General features: G+C 44.0%; 2 protein-coding genes across 3 annotated transcripts in view; one reads left to right on the plus strand and one right to left on the minus strand.

Annotated features, from left to right (window-relative positions):
* On the plus strand, window positions 1-6,535 carry fbxl9 (F-box and leucine rich repeat protein). The gene is made up of 11 exons (XM_030425764.1): window positions 1-429; window positions 712-813; window positions 929-1,063; window positions 1,891-2,070; window positions 2,822-3,127; window positions 3,372-3,588; window positions 3,826-3,983; window positions 4,068-4,283; window positions 4,423-4,635; window positions 4,735-4,952; window positions 5,045-6,535. The coding sequence occupies exons 1-11, from the start codon at window positions 376-378 to the stop codon at window positions 5,211-5,213; spliced, it is 1,968 nt and encodes a 655-aa protein (XP_030281624.1). The 5' UTR covers window positions 1-375; the 3' UTR covers window positions 5,214-6,535.
* The window catches only part of elmo3 (engulfment and cell motility 3), a 22,469-nt gene continuing 10,281 nt past the window's right edge, over window positions 6,361-18,548 (minus strand). The window contains exons 5-21 of one of the 2 annotated variants that reach the window (XM_030425762.1): window positions 17,872-17,922; window positions 17,407-17,576; window positions 16,840-16,939; window positions 16,587-16,738; window positions 16,185-16,263; window positions 15,399-15,449; window positions 15,133-15,255; window positions 14,625-14,747; window positions 14,399-14,503; window positions 14,089-14,197; window positions 13,831-13,967; window positions 9,517-9,680; window positions 8,672-8,784; window positions 8,471-8,575; window positions 8,259-8,338; window positions 8,088-8,168; window positions 6,361-7,955 (exon numbers count right to left, since the gene is read on the minus strand). In XM_030425762.1, coding sequence (XP_030281622.1) covers window positions 7,743-7,955; window positions 8,088-8,168; window positions 8,259-8,338; window positions 8,471-8,575; window positions 8,672-8,784; window positions 9,517-9,680; window positions 13,831-13,967; window positions 14,089-14,197; window positions 14,399-14,503; window positions 14,625-14,747; window positions 15,133-15,255; window positions 15,399-15,449; window positions 16,185-16,263; window positions 16,587-16,738; window positions 16,840-16,939; window positions 17,407-17,576; window positions 17,872-17,922 — 1,956 coding nt within the window. In that variant the 3' untranslated portion in view covers window positions 6,361-7,742. Of the gene's footprint in view, window positions 7,956-8,087; window positions 8,169-8,258; window positions 8,339-8,470; window positions 8,576-8,671; window positions 8,785-9,516; window positions 9,681-11,614; window positions 12,096-13,830; window positions 13,968-14,088; window positions 14,198-14,398; window positions 14,504-14,624; window positions 14,748-15,132; window positions 15,256-15,398; window positions 15,450-16,184; window positions 16,264-16,586; window positions 16,739-16,839; window positions 16,940-17,406; window positions 17,577-17,871; window positions 17,923-18,548 lie in introns of those variants that run through there. The other variant, XM_030425763.1, reaches the window with a different exon arrangement.

The raw sequence follows: 18,548 nt of genomic DNA on the forward strand, positions 1-18,548 counted from the left end.
CCAACGGAAAAAACACCATTTCCCACAATGCCCCGCCCCCTGTCGTCAGCCTTCCCTCTGCGGTCAGCTGATCCGACTGAAGTCAGCCTGCAGACGGAGGTGTACAGCCTGTGGTACAGTGCAAAGTAGCTTAGTGAGATGACAGCAGGCTCCATAACTCTTCGTTGGCTTACACCCGAGATTTTACATTTTTAAATGCTATTTACTGGAGAATGAAACGAGTCCGACGGCTTCTCGTCACCAAGAGGCTGTTAGCTTAATTGCTAACGTGAGTCAACCAACGTAAGAGCTTTTTAATGCAGCTAGCTAGTCAGTGGGCAGTTGATTGACCTGTGATGGTCTGGAGCGCTTCATACTGACGAAGGAGAGGCTGAGATGGAAGACTGCGAATGGGAGGACTTCACAGAAACACCTGAGCTGCCTCTGGAGGTCAGTCCATGTGTTGGTCGGGCAAGGATGAAGCTGGCACACACACAGTTTTTCTTTCTTGTTTACAGTAACACTCTGCTTCATATTCATACTGTCACACACATGTCGGAGCTGAGAGTGCAGCCGCAGTGACAGTCATCATTGACTGTATTCAGTTCATATGCAGTATGCTGTCACTTTGGTCAATGAAGTGGAATTAAATAGGCCTAGGATGGACCTTTCTCCCAGGACCATGAACTTTAATGTGATTTAATGCTGTTTTTTTTCCATCTCTTGCTGTAGATTATAGTTTACATCCTGAGCTTTCTGCACGCTTCAGACAGAAAGGAAGCCTCACTGGTCTGCCGCAGGTGGTACAGTGCCAGTCAAGACCTGCGCTTTCAGGTGATTTGCGTGAACTACTGACTGCTTTATTCATTTGCATAGAAAAAGACCCGGGAAGGAACTTCAAGAGTAAAAGGCTAACCCCATGTTCCCTCTCTGTCTTCTCTTTGTGCAGAGGGACGTCACCTTCTGCTTCCCGGCTTCAGCCTCATCCCTGGAGCTGATCAGGGGTCTGGGCAGAAAGTCACGCTGCAGTCTGATTATAAGCCAGCTCGATGGCTTCAGTCTGTCCAGATCGCTGCTCCTGGAGGTGCAGTACGCAGTTGTCATTTAAAAAACGCTTCACGGCATGAGTGTGGAAAGAGAGAGAAAGAAAAAAGAGATGATTAGTAATCACCGGATGACTTTGAGAGAGTTTTATCATGATAGATATTCCATGTGGTTATACAAATCTTTGTGAGTTCAGAGAATTCCCCCACCTCCAGGGCTTATAAAAGCTTTTTTGGGAGGAAAAAAAAAAGTCATAGGCGACTAAGTCTCGTGGACTTTATTCAACTCTGAGTCAGACTGCTACCAGGCAAGACAGGAAGTCTGTTCTCCTGAAAGGAGTTGTTGTATGAGCCAGGAACAGGAACATTTTAATAAAACTGTTTGGTTATTTTTTTGTCTTGACTATTTCAATAATGTCACTCTTATCGCAAGTCTTTGCACGGTTGCTGCGACTCTTATCATTTTAATTGTTTCCATCAGACTGACCAGGATGTGGCACAGTCATAGTTAGACTTGTCATGGTCCAAAGTTCATTTCACCTTTATCACTAAATGTGTTTGGACATGCAAGATTTGAATTTCCCATTTAATCTTTATTGTTAATCCTCAACAGTTGCCTGTAATATAAGAATAAGGAGGGAGGATATGTCGTATCTTCTCGCGTCTATGCAGCCTGTCAGAGATTGTCGTTTAATGAAATGGACTGATTTCTATAACCAATAAACACTGTGCACATGTCATTTTTTATGGCACAGAAAGCAGGAAGTGAAGTTAACAGCATTACCCGCTCTTTGTCTCTGTCCACCTGTCAACCCCCCCACCATCCCCAAATTTAAACTTGTTTCCTTACCTCCTCTTCCCTCTTCAGGTGGGTGTGTGCTTGGGCCCTAAGTTGGAGAGCTTGGCCCTGCCTGGCAGCAGTATAACAGAGGCCTCGCTGCTGGCCCTCCTGCCTCGCCTCACCTCCCTCCGCAGGCTTGATCTCAGGGGCCTGGACAGCCTCTTCATGTCGGGGGCCTTTCTCTCCAGGGAGGAGCACAGACAGCAGGTATGTAGTGGTGCGGTGGACTGAGGTTGGCCATTGTTTCAGTAACACCTCAGCTGACTGTCCTGTCAACAAAAAATCTGGAGATAAAGTGAGGAGTGTGAAGACAGAAAAAAAGACAAATAAAACCAAAGTAGTTTTGGGTAAGGCCGATATCAGAGTTCTAACACCTGTTTTACCATGTTAGAAACAAATATTCCATGAAATTTGTCATTTTTTTGTGACTGATTGATTGTAAACTGTTAAGTAATACCACTAATATTATTTTTAAACGGAAAAGGACGTACAGAAACTTATCAAGACAGCTGATTTGTACATGCAATTCTCTTGAACTAGGAAAGTGCAGTAACTGTATTTTTTTGGTTCTGTTTTTTTTTTATAAACAAAATGATAATAATCAGTTAATATATAATATGATGTTGGTATTAAAACCTTTTTTTTTTAATTTGTTACAAAGTTTATCAGGCCAGCCAACAAACCTGAAACCCTCATATTCTACTTCTGCTGTAGTTACTGTTCTCTGCTTTCTTTGTGGAACACTATTCGTTTTTGCTTCTGCCTACATATTCACCCGTATAGCTCTACTTTAAGCCAGGATTAGCATCTCTGTATATCTGTAGTTCTCTTGGGAGAACAGGGCACTGGCAGTGGTTCCACGCAGCAAGTCCTGAGTGTCATCGTCTTTAGAGCTTTATTGTTTTTCCGCCTGCAGCAATGGTCCCATTTCAGGTCAAACTCCATCCTCTTGTTACAGGTCAGGTCGGCACTCTCTGGTTTGGAGGAGCTGGACCTCTCCGACCTGCGCTACCTCTCCGACCTCACCTTCAACCGGCTCACGGGCTGCACCCCCCGCCTCTGTCGCCTCGCGCTGGCCGGCTGCCACATCGCTTTCGAGTTCGACCCGTATCGAGGGTGCCCGGTTGGAACCGTTGAGGATTCGTCGGCGCTGCTGTCACTGAGGAACTTGCGGAGGTTGTTAACAGAGCAGAAATCCACCGTTGTAGCTCTGGACCTCAGCAGAACCTCCATCACCCCCGAGTCACTGCGCATTATTGCACAGGTCGGATAAGCTTAAGTCACTGCAGCTTCTTAACTGCTTGAAGGAATGATTCTTGATCTTGGTGCCTATTCGGTGGTTTATATAGACTTAAGATTTCTTTTATAATGTTGAATCTTTTCATGATTTAAGAATGTCTTTTAGTTTCTGAAAAGATAGTTTCAACTGCTTATCTTCATAAGACACATATTGTGTAGAACCTATACTTAGGGCGTCTTTGTTGTTTTTAATTTTATCTCTGTTCCAGGTTCAGGGTTTAGTCTTAGACGAACTTTGTCTGCACGGCTGTAAGGAGCTGACCGACTACTCAGTGGAGGTTCTGGTGAAGCACCAGCCGAGCCTCAAGAAACTGGACATTAGTGCCTGCACTGAGCTGACCAACAGGTCTGTAGAGGCCGTGGCGCGGGGCCTGAAGACGCTGACACACCTCTCCTTGTCCCGTGACTGGAGGATCACTGAAAAAGGTGCCCATAGTGTATTGTTGTTTTTGAATGTATTAAAGACTTGAAGCTTGAAATTCAAAGAACTGTCAGTGTTGTGTTTACAGCTTGTTGTGCTGCCCCCGTGTGGTCAAAGAAATACATTGACATGGCTTTGTTGCTTGTGAAACACTGCATATTTCCATTTGACACCCTCTTTGCCAATGAACTTGTAACTCTCTTAGTGTTCGACTTCAAACAATGATTTCCTGTCTTCCACAGGCCTCGCTGACCTTCTGTCTGTGTCGTCCCTGAGGAGTCTGGATCTGTCCGAGTGTCTGCACATCAGCGGGACGGAGATAGTCAAAGGCTTGACGGGATCCGTAGCCGCCAGAGCACAGCTCGAGACACTCAGCCTCAAGAGCTGCACCTACATTCGGGTCAGTCGGTGTGTTTGTATAATGTGTGTTTGTATCTCACTATGTCTACGTGAAAATATTTATCTTCATCTCCTCTCTCTTCAGGATCTCGAAGTTTTCTCTCTGACCCAGCTTCTTGGGGATACTCTCCGCGAGCTAGACTTGACATCATGTGTCAACGTGACTGACCTGTCCGTGCGCTCTATAGCCACCTACCTGCACAGGCTGGTGGTTCTGCGGCTCGGCTGGTGTAAAGAAGTCACAGACTGGGGGCTGCTGGGGATGGTGGAAACGACCAAATGTGACCCTGACAACGAGGCGGTGAGAAAGCCGGCCTGTTTTTTTGGCTGGAAGGAATGAGCGGAATAGCTTTCCTTATACTCTCCTTAATAGAATTTACATTAACTGTAGTTTTAGCAAAACGTGCTAAAGCTGTGCATAAATGTACTTCTCTCAACAGAGCGACAAGGGTCCCAAGTTCACCCGGACCTTTGGCAACATGGGCTTCTTCAAGCCTCCTCGTTTGCCTTTCGAGGAGCGGCCCAAGCTGGTGACGCAGAACGACCTGCAGCAGTTCAAACAGCAGGCCGGAGCTTCACTTTTAGCCCTCAACAGGCTGCAGGAGCTGGACCTGTCTGCCTGCGACAAACTCACCGACAGCAGCATCACACAGGTGGGAGGCTGAGGAGAGGCCAATGTGTGTGTGTGTTTGTAGTAGAAATGCAGAGTATTTCAAAAAGTCAGGGATCGGAACTGTTTCTCCTTTCCTCAGGTGGTGCGTTACCCGGACCTCCACAGTCTGTCACTCTCCATGCTGCCGGAGATCACCGACGCCAGCTTGGCATCAGTAGCCTGGCACTGCCGCAGCCTCACCAGCCTGGCCCTCAGCCACTGCCCGGGGATCAGTGACCGTGGAGTGGCACAGGCTGCACCGTATCTCCAAAGACTGCAGCATCTCTACCTCTCCTGTTGTAATAACATCACTGACAGGTGAGTGTCAAAGAACCCCACGTCGCCGCCTGTATCTGCAGCCCCAGACAGTGAGAAATAATTCCTTATCGTTTAACCCTTGATCCCTCCAGATCTTTGTTCCTCCTGGTGCAACACTGTAAACGTCTGCGAACACTCGACATCTCAAGGTGCAAAAACATCTCCATGACAACTCTTGAGCTCCTTCAATCACAGCTGCCGTTCCTGGAAAATGTCCACTACAAATTCATAGGTGGGGCCGATCATATACTTGCACTCTGAGTGACTCCGGCTGGACCTTTTTTAGTAAGAAAACCTGCTGACCAAAGCCTTCTCTGTGAGTTGAGCTTTTGCACATCTCAGTAATATGCACGAGAACTGAAGGAAATGTTGAAATCTATGTTAAATGTACTGTAAGTCGTTTAAAAAAAAAAAAGTATTGTTCAGGTACAACTTGTATGATACAACCACACAGGGCAGATACAATGGTATTTAACCAACATATTTAAAGATTAACTGTTAAGTCCAAGAGGAGAAATCTGTAATATTTATGTTCAGTTTATGTGGTGCATCATCACTGAGGGCACAGATTTAAGTGAGGCATCATATAGAGGAGCTGCATCTGTGCACAAGTCTGTTTAAATCAAGAGACACTCTGGAAAACTGCAACATACAGCTGCCAAAGCAAGAAATACTCTCACATTATCTCAGTAGGAGGAGATTGGGAATTTCTGGAGGTGTAGACATCACTGAAACCAGTCAAAGTGTCTCGGAAAACATTTCCATCACTGAAGGTCGAAAGAAAATGGAGGAAGCTTTCATAAATACTTTTGTTGAGATCAAAAGTTGCTTTAAAATTGATTTTTTTTTTTATGCATTAGTTTTGTTGATTTCTTTTCTATGTCAGAGAAAATAGTTAATTCTTAATAGGGTTTGCAATTATATATTTAATACTTTATAATTATATTTAGTCCACAACTAATGACATTCCAAGTTTAGGTTCCAGACTTAATTTCTCATGTTTGTCCATTTCGGACGTTTTTCTCTTATTTTTTTAACAACAAAATAGGTTGAATATTTTTATAACAGTTTTGTGCTGCTGAAGTAGAAGTAAAGATGGGATATGACATGAAATAGTGGTTCTCGAATACTTTCCCCAACGTCAACTCTCAGACCAGCCCTGATACCAAGAAGGTTGGACGCTGTGTAAAACAGAAATTTAACAGAACGTGATCATTTCCCTTTTGACGTAAACTAGACTGAAAACATTACAAAGACGATATGTCAGGTTAACAGGTTCATTGCTAACAGATAATAGTATCGTGATTGGGAATGACTTGCATTCTGGTTTTTCCATTTATGTTTTACACGGTGTACCAACTCTTTCTAAATCAGGGGTTGTAGAAACAAAATGACTCTGATGCATAGGTGAATGATGAAGAGAAATTTATTTTGCATGGTCTCTTTCAAAGGTTTTCCTTTTAGAGGATGTCAGCTGCCCCTGGCGAAGGCAGAGAATTACAGACTGTAAAAATTAAAAAAATCGAAGATAAAAAGATGTGGATTTTATAAATAAACCAAAGCTTGGCTCTGAGCAAAACACACACATGCTTGTTTTTTTTTCCTCAGTATAAATCCAACAGTTTATTCATGTGAAGTCTCCCAAAGCACATGACTCCAAGTGAAGGTTATCACAGAGGGTTGTGTGTCAGGAATGGACAGCACAGGACAGTGCTGAATGAATAACCTAATGTGAAAAAAGACACAAAACACTCGATGATTATGCTGTAGACCTGTGTCAGTTCTAAAGTAGCTGCTTTGGGTGTCACCACTACAGTGCTTTGTGAGTGAGAACGTTGTACACTGTCAGAGCATGTCGCTTCTATCATAGTATTATAAAAAAGTACCTTGTACGCAATTGATCAGTTACAAAACAGTTCAGGAAAAGACCAATGATTGCATACTGTATCATACTGATTTCCTGGGATGATTGCTGGTTTGATATAAAACTTGTAACAAGTCTTTTGTCATTATCAAACAGTTAATTATGGCAAAGGTTAACAAGTACCTATTGTTAAAAAACAAAAAAAGAAAGAAAAGGTAAGTTTGGTACCTAATGCAAATCGGAATCACAATGAAGAAAAAAAAAAAATCAAAAGTTGTACGGAGCATCTTATTGTCTTGTCTATTTGTTGGAAATGAGCATAACACGTACCACATCTTGAGAAAGCACTCATTTATAGTTAATGCCCATTAAGATAAAAGCAACCGAAGGTTCAAAGCATCTGTAACCTCCTCACACACGGAATCATTCCATGTGTCGTATATTTTTAGATATATTTAGAAATATAAAAAGATTACAAAAACAAATTTAAAGTACCATTGCTTGAGTGGCTGCATTGTATAAGAAGAAGTCTTTGTTGTTTAATGAGCTGTGTTGAAGCTTCCAGACAGCTGAGGAGGAGGAATCGTGAAAGGAGAGCTGAGCAGTGACAATGTGCAGCATCAGTACAGTCAATAACCATCTGGCAGCAGTGCGCACACACACACACACACACACACACACACACACACACACACAAAACCACTATCGTAGTTTAAAAATGTCACTTTTCGGCAGGTTTCCTCCTTTTTTTTCAGAAGAAGAATCTAATGTCAAGGTTATAAATCTGTATTAAAGGAATAAGTGCACGGATGCACAGGTTGTCTCTCACCACACACATGCCTTATTTCACGTAGACACACACACACACACATATATATATTTACACATTCACACATCCTAGTTGCACTCCAGCTGATGCACACGCTCTACTGCTCAGTCTGACTGAAGTCGTAGCAGAAGTTGTAGTTGCTCGGTGGTTTGGGGACGACTGGCGCGCACTCGGGAATGGGAACGTTCTCGAGGTCCAGGAGGCGGAGCTTAATCTCCATCGAGAGGAGGATCTCCAGCTCGCTGCGCATGGATTCACTGCTCATCTCTCGGCCCAGGAGGACGCTCAGTCCATCTGTCCACAGGCAGAACTGAGACAGATAGAGAGGAAGCCTCCAATTAAGCTGTTTATACATCGTAAAGCTCACAGAAAAGAAGAAACTGCGATAATGAGGGGAATGTTGTGTAAATTTGGGGGGGAAAAAATTCAGAGCAAGACTCACATCAGTTCTGGAGGGGGCGATGAAGTTCAGGCTGTACTCTTCTACATCATACATGATGCTAAATGCCAGGTCCAGCACCTCCTGAAAGCAAGATAGATAAACACAGTGAGATCTCAACCCACCAGAGGTGAACATGAATGGAATTTTGGAAACACGGAGAGTGTCGTTGACCTTGTTCTGTTTGCCTTTATTCTCCTTCATGTGAGGACAGTCTTTTCCTGTCAGCAACCCTTTGATATCTGCTACTGGAACTGAGGAAGAGTCATAAACAGACATGGTCAAGTTTATATAATCGAAATAAGTCAGGGCTCCAACTCATATTCATGATCAAGTTTTAGTTTTGTCTCCTCTACAAGTTGCAAATTATTGTGTTTTCGACTCACTCTTCTCTTGAAGTGTTTCGATTGGTGGATTTTCGGTGTCCTCCTCCACGTCACCGTAGTGAAGCATCTTGTGATTGGGTGACAAGCGGCAGTACCACAGTTTATCTGAGAAAATCAGATGATCACAGGGTTTAGGTCGAACAAGACATGATCTATGTTTTTTTTCTTCAGGGTGTTATGTATCTGCGTGCGCCGTCTCACCCTGTCGGCGTCGGCTGCTGATCTTCCTGAACATTGTTCCTTGACACAGCCGGTTGAGTCTCTGCTGGCGGATCAACTCGAGCAGCTCTGGTTTCAGGCGCTCTTTGAGCTCACTGGGACGACATGATAAAATGCTTCAGAATGCTTGGTCACATGGGAGTAGCACTGTTTTGCAGACACGGTTGCCAACTCACAACCGAACAATCAAAACTTGATGGGAAGTCAGATGGGGATTCACACACGCCAATAAACTCAAACTGCGTGGATGACCCCTTAATGTGGCAGCATCACGCTGTTACACACAGTGTTTGGTAACAAACACCAGCAAAATAAACAACAGTGTAGCTGCTGACCTGTCAGCTGGCTCCATGAGGGTGGAAACTATCTGGAGAGGTCCATAAAGCAGCTGATCAGGCTGCAGTACAGACACCGTGTTGCTTTACTTTTTCTACATTTCAACAACTTAACCAACGAGAGTCTCAACCCGTTAACCTCATTTTTCTGGATGGCCATCGAGTCAAAATAGCTGCTGCAAGAACCGAAAATGACTGAAACCACCCACACAACTAAACAAATCCTGAATCCAGTGTGCGTCACAAGGGCAATGAAACTGAAATCAATTCAAACTCAATTAAGCTTTTTCAACAGCAAAACAATTCATTTCAAGAATGTTTTCTTGTCTGAAGAACATTCTTTGAAGTGTCACGCTCAGCAAAAACACATATTCTGGATACTCAGAACGTGACTATACGAGAGGGGCACCTTCTCTCATGCAGCCGAGACAAAGGAATCAAATAACGCAACAAGAAGGTGCACATGTAAGCTGTAAGCATCCCGCTACTCACAGTACAGGTGGAGCAAGAGTCTCTTCTTGGTGCAGCCGTTCTGTCTGCCGCAGTTTGAGGATCTCGCTGTAGTTGAGGGCATTGACTTTGTTCTTGAAGAGCTCCAGGGAGGTCGGCTTACTGGACAACGTCCTGGTGATCTGCTCTCTCACCACCTGCATCACCTGGGGACAGACGCAGAGAGTTTAGTTTGGTTGTGTTGATATTTCAGCCGTGTTCAATGCAGCTCTCTCTCACCAACAATGCCCCTTGTTTGAAAAAAAAAAGCCTTCAGGTTTAATGATCCTTCTGAGGAATGGTCCTCTACTAATAACTTGTACACATCGGAGGTCAACAGCAGAAAGGAATAATAATGAAGGTATGGAGAGCTGTACTTTTTTTCCCTCTCTTTAACTTTTCATTTTCTTATTGGCTTTAGTGTTACACTCGTGCACAAGTTTCACACACAAGACACCAACTGTGAGGTGCTGTTCCCATGAATGTTGTACAGTATTCATATGATGCCAGTGAAAGGAATATTTAGATCCGTCTCCATGTGTAAAAGTGCTGTAAAATTAAAATGGATAATGGAGTCGGTAATCTCGCGTTTCAACTTTTCACTTATTTAGATGAGAGGAAGCTGCACTGCTCTGGGTTCTGCCAAAGAAACAGCAGTTTCAGTTATATGCTTGGCTTCGAGAAATTCCAGGAATTGCTGCACTCTGTCCACTGCACTTGCAATCAGCTTTAATGACAACAACGACAACGTTTAGACTCAGGCCTTAATCAGGTTATCTAAACCGACAAATTCCAACCTCCAATACTGACCTACGGGAACACAGCTTGATTGCAGTTTGTGGGCTGTTTGAGGAAGAGTACTTTACTTCCTCTCCTCAACTCTTTCATTACTCCACACCCTTTGCCTTTCATCCATTCATCCAGTTTCCCGCCCACTCCTTTTATTAGTCTGAAGTTAAGCTCCCTCCTGGTTCACACCGTCCAATCACATGAGCCCATACGTACCTCCTCTCTTCTCCGACCCACACAGTCATTGATCAGTTCGGTCATTATCAACCCAATTATCTGCTGCATCCACCCGACACTGACCACGCTGAATTAGCACAATCGATGATGGAAAAACTGGGGGGTTATTTTACAGATTATATGGATGAACCTAAAAAGGTGAAAAATCAAAAAGACATTTAACTAACTAACGTGAGAGCAAGTCCCTCCACATTGAACTGCTGCAGCAATGACTCAGCATTTGCTCTGATTTTGTGTGTGTGTGTATTCTGCACAACTTGTTAAACTGAAGCGAACACTGGGGGACAGGGGGTGACCCCGGCAACCCCAAAACAAGATCTCAGGGCATTTGTTCAAACAGTGTACTCGCGCGGGTGTAAAATCCATAGCTTCCTTGAGTGTATGTGCCTCAGCTGTAAAAATAGGAAAATCTATTTAAAAATCTATAATGCGACGAGACCAAGCCAACTCCGGCAGTGTGTGTCCTGCACTCGCTGTTCTGACACACACACACACACACTCTGCTGACCTAGATCATTCCTGTTCACACCCAATTTGACTGATTGTGAACAATCAGTGACTAAAGTGTAATTTGATCCATTCAGTGCAACTCCGTCCAGGCTTCTCTCTGTGGCAGCAATTCACACCAAATGTAGAAATCTTTATCCCATGACAAATCCGATAAAGCTTGCAACCGTAGGAGAAGGTTTACGACCACAGAGAATGGCCGCCGCGCAAGTGCAGACGGTGAAATTCAGACCGTCATCCTAGATTGTGTGAACGTGCGGGGACACAAAACAAGCGACTAGAGTTTCACACTGTCCAGCCCTCTGCGCCAAAATAACCTCACTGTCCAGCAGCGTTCACATGACACAAGCCTTGGGCAGCCACTTCACACCGTTGTGTCTTCTCAACTCTGGTGCCACAAATCATGCCTGCTGATGAGTTTAACCTTTTTAACAGTTCAGCTAAAACTGTGGATGACAAATCAGATTTTTGTTTCGTCTACACCTGGAACATTTGATATCACCAGCCTGATTAAACTGAATGAATAACAAATTGCTTAGCCAAGAAATAATACCAAAGACAACCTTACCTCCATCTTTTTTTTTTTTCCTTTCGGGCTGACTATTTCGACAAATATTTCGATCCCGACTTGGAATTCCACCGCCCGTCAACGATCGGAGAAGAGCGACGGGGATGATGAGCGGTAAACGTGAGGCAGAGAGAGGCAGAGATCACCAACATGACAGGAGAGGTGCAGGCCTGTGGCTGTTTTGTAAACAGACACCCTGATACTCTCGCACACATGCACACCCCCTCCCGTCCAGCCCCTCTGTCACTGAGCTGAACTGGCCAATGGGGGCGATGACTGGCAGCTGTCCCCTGTTCCCTGAAACCCTGCAGCATGTGCACATATGCAAAAATGTGTGTCCATCTGTGGGCGCGGAGGATGACCGTTATCGCAGCGGGTCTATAGAGCTTCGCAAATCCATTCACCGTGATTCGATGGACAGAGGGTGTGTCACTTACGATTAATTATCTTTGGTAAAGTAACCTGAATTTGTGATATCAAATATACCAACATCTCTCTTTTCCCCCCGGTTTCTCCCCCCACTCCAGCCCTCTCATTCTCACCCTCTCATAGAGTTTCCAGGAGTTTTAGGTTCCCTCTGTTGTTGTGTAATTACCGCTCATACCCCTGAGCGCTTTGTTTTCCTCATTTCCTTCTCCCTCTGTTTCTGCCGCCCACCACGCTTCTCTTTGTCCACCTAATGCCCTTTTGTCCTTGCCCCAAAGCACCCTGGGTAGGGGGCCGGGGGCAGAAACAAAAGGCCGGACTGCTGGCCTGGCGCTGAGGACACTGGCCCGATGCTGAAAGGTCGAAAGGTCACTGAGTTTTATGACTATCAGGAGGGCACTTTGTTGATGTGTGGTGTTGAAATGCGGCTCAGGACAAAGGCTTGACCGCTCTCCTTTTCAGGATGGTGGATTCTCAATGTTTGTACCAGACCAGAGCCCGCTGCTGAAGGCTTGGCTCAACTTACTACATAGTTTACACACTACATTGTGGTTGTAAGGTCACTGTGTGTTCTCTATCTGTGGGGGTAGGGGATGTGCAGCATAAAAACGATCCAATACAAAGTCACTAAAGTACAAAGTTAAACAAATCCATCTTAAACTCTTCTCATTTAATCAAACTTTGGAGGAGATGGCCTTCAGCTAAATTTTGTATTTGTTAGGCCTTCATTGTCCACGTAACATAACTGAGATGAGATCAATCACTCAGAGCTTTTTAGGTTTGTTTTATATATGATTCACGATGCTACTGTGCAAGATAATTAGGGATTAGGGATTGATGAACAGAATGGGATTATCACTGCTTTGCTTTCATGTATTTAATAAGCAAAACAGCGGGTAGATACAAGGAAGTGACCAATTTCAACATCCTTTCATCATTTAGAAGTGTAATTGTGGTTGGGCCTGTCCGACTTAACAGAAAATGACCAAGTTCTTAATAGAAAGCACACTGTTGCTATGTCACTGTATTTGTTTGCTAGATTTGCAGTAAACAGGACCCTTCTGGCCATGGTAGGCTTGGATCTGAAATATCCTGTGTCATCTTTTTACACACACAGCGACCATCGGCGTGCCATTATTCATGCTAGACCAGCAGTCAGACGTTGTTTGTCTGTGTAGCGACTGTGAAATCTGCAGATTGTACAAAATCCCCTTAGGAAAGCTGTGATATTTCCCATCTCTGTGGGAAAACCTCAATGCAACTGTTACCATAGCACAAGAAAAAAAAAAATATCACAACTGGCTTGTTGGCAGTAAAATGTGTGCATCCAAGAAATTCAACGTTGTCCTTCAGCCTCAGACTTTTCTTACAGCATCTTTGAGGAAACACCATCACCAATTAACTGTGTGACCGTGGATTACAATGACCTAATTTATGTAACACAGCTTTCATCACAGACAAACTGAGTTATCTGCCTTTCAACTTAGTCAGTTAGCTTAGCTTAACAGAAAGACTGGAAACAGGGCAAAGAGCCTAGCCTGGCACTCCCCAAAGGAATCAGAGCTGCTGGCTCAAGGTGCGTATTTTCCATACAGAAATGAGAGTGGTATAAATCTTCTCAACGAACTCTCACCAAGAAACTGAATGAGCACATTTCCCAAAAGACTGAACTATTCCTTTAAATTGAAAGAAATGTGAAGTTTGAAGCTGGCCTGCCTCATCAAAATCCTCTTGTATGATCAGACAGCTGTCGCTGTGCCTTTAAAGATAGCCATGCTATGCTATTGTACCTTGTCAAAGTCCTCCTGTGTTGCTCTCATCTCCTTCCAGGTCTTGTTGAGCAGCTGAATGCAGACACAGAAAAGCTCATCCATCAGCCGATCCTGACTGAAGAAGATGGGGTGGTAGTCAGATCCTGTTTCTGAGGCTGTTAACAGAGGTAGTGATGGAAAAGGCGGAGGAAAAAAGCAGCATGACGCAACATTAGTTGTTTCAAGAGTCAGACCGAGGCAAAGTTATGGCACTTAGTAGGTTGGAGGTGAACTTACGAGGCTCTCCAATACGAAGGATTTCACAAAGGATGAGTGTGAGTTGGATGCTGCTCCTTGCAAACGGACACTCATGTTTGTCTTCCCTACTGCTGTTCTCCAGGACAAACTGTGGGAGGGCAAAACATTTAGATAGAACAGTAAACACTCCAAATTAAACTTTAATTAGTCATAAGGTGAAGCCTTGGCCATAGAGCTTTCACAAACATAATAACACGACAATACGTAACCTCATAGTTGTGCTGTAAATATAAATGTATATGTAGAACTTATCAAATTGTCAGATGAACAGAAAATAATTCATGCTCACCCTACTGTAGGCGTCGGGATAGCGTGCTGAAAAATAATACATGGTGTCCAAAGCTAAAAGACCAGGAGGCGTTCGCACCAAGTCCTGACCAGGGTTACTGTTGTTCTGAAAGGAAATAACCAAAGACAAAATGAATCACTGTAATGCACAGCTGAAAAATAATACAGCAAGGAGTACTGATATCAATGCTGAAAAAATTTAAATAACCTCTGAGTTAGCAACTTACAGAAAAGCCTAATTTCTTGAACTCTTTGGCGCACAGCGAGCGACGTCTCTCGTGGCTCAGACTGTTCTCGCTTTCTGTCTCAAACGCTGCCTGACGCAAATTATGAAGGATGTCTCTCTGCTCCTGGAGTGACAGAGAGAAGAAGCAGATCAAAGACGGGTGTTTACTACGGTGATAGATGTTGATCCATTTTCAATATTTCAAGACAGACAATTCATTTGGGTATCTAAGTAGTTCTTTCAGCCATGCACCGACTCCTAATCAAGTGTATCTGGTAATTTCAACTAAGAATGTTTGTTTTATTTATCTACAGATTACTGTGGCTGTTAATGTTTCTGTTTTTTTTTCTGGGCAAACCTGTTAATCTTTCAAAAGGTCAAATGAAGACTGCTGATGAATCCTTAGTGGTGTGCAGGATAAAGTATCTAATGTCGAAATCTTTATAAAACGTACATGTGTAGGTGTAATAGTCTGATAAATGAGAGTGACTTATGATGTTGTAGCTCACCTGGCTGTAACAGTCCAGAGGCGTCCTCATGCGAGGCTCCAGGTGATTCAAAGTAACGGACTGTAGGACGTAGAGGTAGTGGGCCATCTCATCCTGGACTGAACCAGAACTGTGGATGATGTTCTGCAACAAAATGCACAGTTTTTGTGAATAGGCCAGATAGAGTGCTGGTTTTTCCTACATTCCTCTGCAACAATGTGGTCTTCTGGCAACATATAATCACTGAGATGTGGATGTAAAACATTTGAAAAAAGAAGATAATTTACCTTATAAATGTACTGACGGAGATTCTTCTTATTCAGGAAGGCAAACATGTCCTGGAAAAGAGAAAACAAGAGATAAGTAAAGATTAGATGTGTCACTAAGGTGCAATGATATTAAAGTAACATGGGGTGGCGACATAGTGTCAGTAAGTGATTAGTGGGCGGGAGGAGGGTTGGTGTGTGAGACTTTGACCTCTGTGACGAAACCATCACTTGCTGGTACACGCATCTCTGGCCCCACCTCATTTTGTTCAGGACCAATTTGCTGATAAGAAGGGTGGATTTGTTGACCTACTGTAAAAGTGAGGAAGTGTGTGTGAGAGTAACAAAGAGACTCTGAGAGAAAGGCCACAGAGCGCTGAATGAAGGAACTGTGTCCGTACAATGAGAGAGGAGCTGAAACAGGACAGAGGGAGAGAAAGCCTCGACTGTCTGAGCTGACCAGACAGAAAGAGATAGATGTGTCATTTCCATCTATAAGAAGTGGCTCTGACTCACAATGACGGCCTGCTCGTGCAAATTACCACCCTCCACCCCAAGTCAGCTCAGGATATAAAAAACCAAAATGCACTGCAGTAAAGAGCTTAGATCATTGAAGATGTAAAATATCCGCAAAATTTAAAGTGTGCACTGTTTTCCAGCTGCAGGGCGCCATTGTCTGGAAGTCACAGACATTCAGGAAACTAGCGAAATCCCTCCTTGTCCGCATGCTTTAGAGTTTGAATAGCTACTACAAGAGGAAGCTGATCAAAAGTGCGTTGGAAAGTGAGAAACAGATTGCAGCAGCACCTGTCTGTCTGAGTCCCCGGCTGTTTGTAGTAGTGCCATAAGTAGGGCCATGGCTTTGGTCTGTATCTGCTGGTTCGTCCTGCAAGAGGTCAGAGAGGCAAGTGTGAGAAACACACAAGATTGTTTCAATTATCTAATCAATATAGTATGTCTAACTGTCTCTGCTCTTTATCACACTAAGATTTCACAGTCAGCTCTAGTGTTTTACATATTTAAAAACTTCCTGTTAGGGATACTATGGTGATACTCGTTACGCTCAAAGAGGTGTTACTGTGTCAGAGTTTGTTTTCTCTTTTACTGATTAGTGATCGTCTCAAATTTCACATTGATGAAACTTTGAAAAGGTACAAATGTATCTAAAAATGAATGACTGCCGTCATTCCACATCTTTCCGTCACTTACACCTGGAGGTGAGCGATGAGCCTCTCCATTGTCACTTCCTGCTTGACCTGCAGGAAGAGGCTGTGGCTGCTCAATACCATGCTCTCCAGGATGTCCAAGGACACCTGCTGTATTGAGGCATCGGTCGGCTTGGCGTTGACGAAGCTGGCAATCTGAGAGGAGAGGAAGAGGTCGGGAAAAGTAAGAGAGAATGTGGCTAGGGTGAGGTAAAAAAATATAAAATGACAGAGAGAGAGAGCGGCATATACAGCACCTTCTTTATGAAGACAGACGAGAGGTTCTCCCAGGAAACTATCCCATGATCCATCAGTTCCATGAAGCCCGTCAGTGTGTGGGTCATGATCACATTACTCCTGAATGACACACACCATCAAAAAATGTATTTGCATATTTGCACCCACATATACACACACTGCATTCAAATGGACTGCTTGTGTAGAATCCCTTCAGTCATTCAGCTACTGGTTTTAAGTGTAAATATTTATACAAATGGACTCAGAACATTTCCATCTTGTGACACAGCACTCAGGATTAAGCTCACTGTGCTCCATGCTACAGTGACTTTCGTCAGCATTATCTATGATCATGGAAACAGATCAACATAAATGAGCTACCAGTCTCTAATATCAACTTGTGCAGAAGATGGCTTAACATTTGGGTCCCTTGATACAAAATTCTACACGGTCAGCTTTGCAGGATCGGCAGCTACATGCATGAGATCCAATCCATCCCTCAGCACCACTGACATCTATCTGAGGAACAGTATTCCACCTCAGGGAAGGAAACCATGCAAGCACCGACACACACATCGAGTACTAACTCTTTAGAGTCCTCCACTATCTTGACCAATAAGAGGTGTCCGTCTCGGCTGATGAACTCCTGAGCAAAGGTCACGTCTGTGGAAACGCTGGCCAGTTCCTTCAGAGAGTCGCATCGCACGCCCGCGTCCGAGCTCTGGATGCCCTTGAACAAATCGTCTGCACACCGGCCCTGCGTTCACCAGCATCGGTGAAACACACAAAAACAAACACATATGCTCAAACACACCCCACTCAACAGTTTTCTCCTTTTGTCATTGTTCGTATATGGTCGCTCTTCTTCGAAACTTAGCTTCTTGTAGTTTGCAGTTACAGATGATTGCTGACTTACTGACTATGAATGCAGCTGTGTGAATTTCTTTCGTGCACAATGTAAAAGACAGAGTGGCGGAGTGAGAGAGAGAGGGCGGCAGGAATGTGAGAAGAGGGAGGTGAGAGAGTAGTGTGGCACAAGGATGCAGACTTACCGGTGCCTTGGTCAGACGCAGAATGCAGCCGTTCTTTATGTCCAGACGATTCTACAATGCAAAAACAAACGGACAGACACAGACACACGTGCAATCACGCGCGTGCACACACACACGTACACACACACGTACACACACACACACACACACACACACACACACACACACACACACAGAGGTGTTTAAAAACTTTTGAAATCTAAAACACACCGACGTATACTGGTGCATTTGTTCAGGAAGCAAGCAAGTAAAAATAAGTTAAAGGGTACAAAGACCTATACACACACATAGACACATAAACAGCACAGTAGCTCATAGACAACCTTACACTTTGATAAATATAGTCACCTATAAACTGCCAAAAAAGCTCTGACTGGTAGTTAGGCTTGACACTCTACTCGAAACAGCAGAAGGGTGTGATGAAATGCATATTTAAATGCTGAGTCAGTTTTTTTATGTAAAATTTTTCTATCAAGCTCTGCAGCTTCTGGCCAAGTACAGCTTTCTCTGAGGAGAAGACGCCCTGAACTCTCCTTTCAGGGCCAGAGCAAAATGTGTTGTGCTCTTACAGGGGATGAGGGGAGTGATGGGAGGTGACAGCCCAAACTCAACATGCTGATAATGCATTGCCTCAAATCACAATGCATCTGTCCTACTCCAGCCTTGGGTCTATTTAA

Source organism: Sparus aurata, chromosome 8 (assembly GCF_900880675.1).
Source record: "Sparus aurata chromosome 8, fSpaAur1.1, whole genome shotgun sequence".
In the NCBI taxonomy this organism is placed as follows: Eukaryota; Metazoa; Chordata; class Actinopteri; order Spariformes; family Sparidae; genus Sparus; species Sparus aurata.

Coding starts and splice junctions, on each gene's coding strand:
- fbxl9 (XM_030425764.1), top strand. CDS start 376: ATGGAAGACTGCGAATGGGAGGACTTCACAGAAACACCTGAGCTGCCT. Junction 2,071..2,821: donor GGGAGGAGCACAGACAGCAG/GTATGTAGTGGT, acceptor CTCTTGTTACAG/GTCAGGTCGGCACTCTCTGG. Junction 3,128..3,371: donor CACTGCGCATTATTGCACAG/GTCGGATAAGCT, acceptor TCTCTGTTCCAG/GTTCAGGGTTTAGTCTTAGA.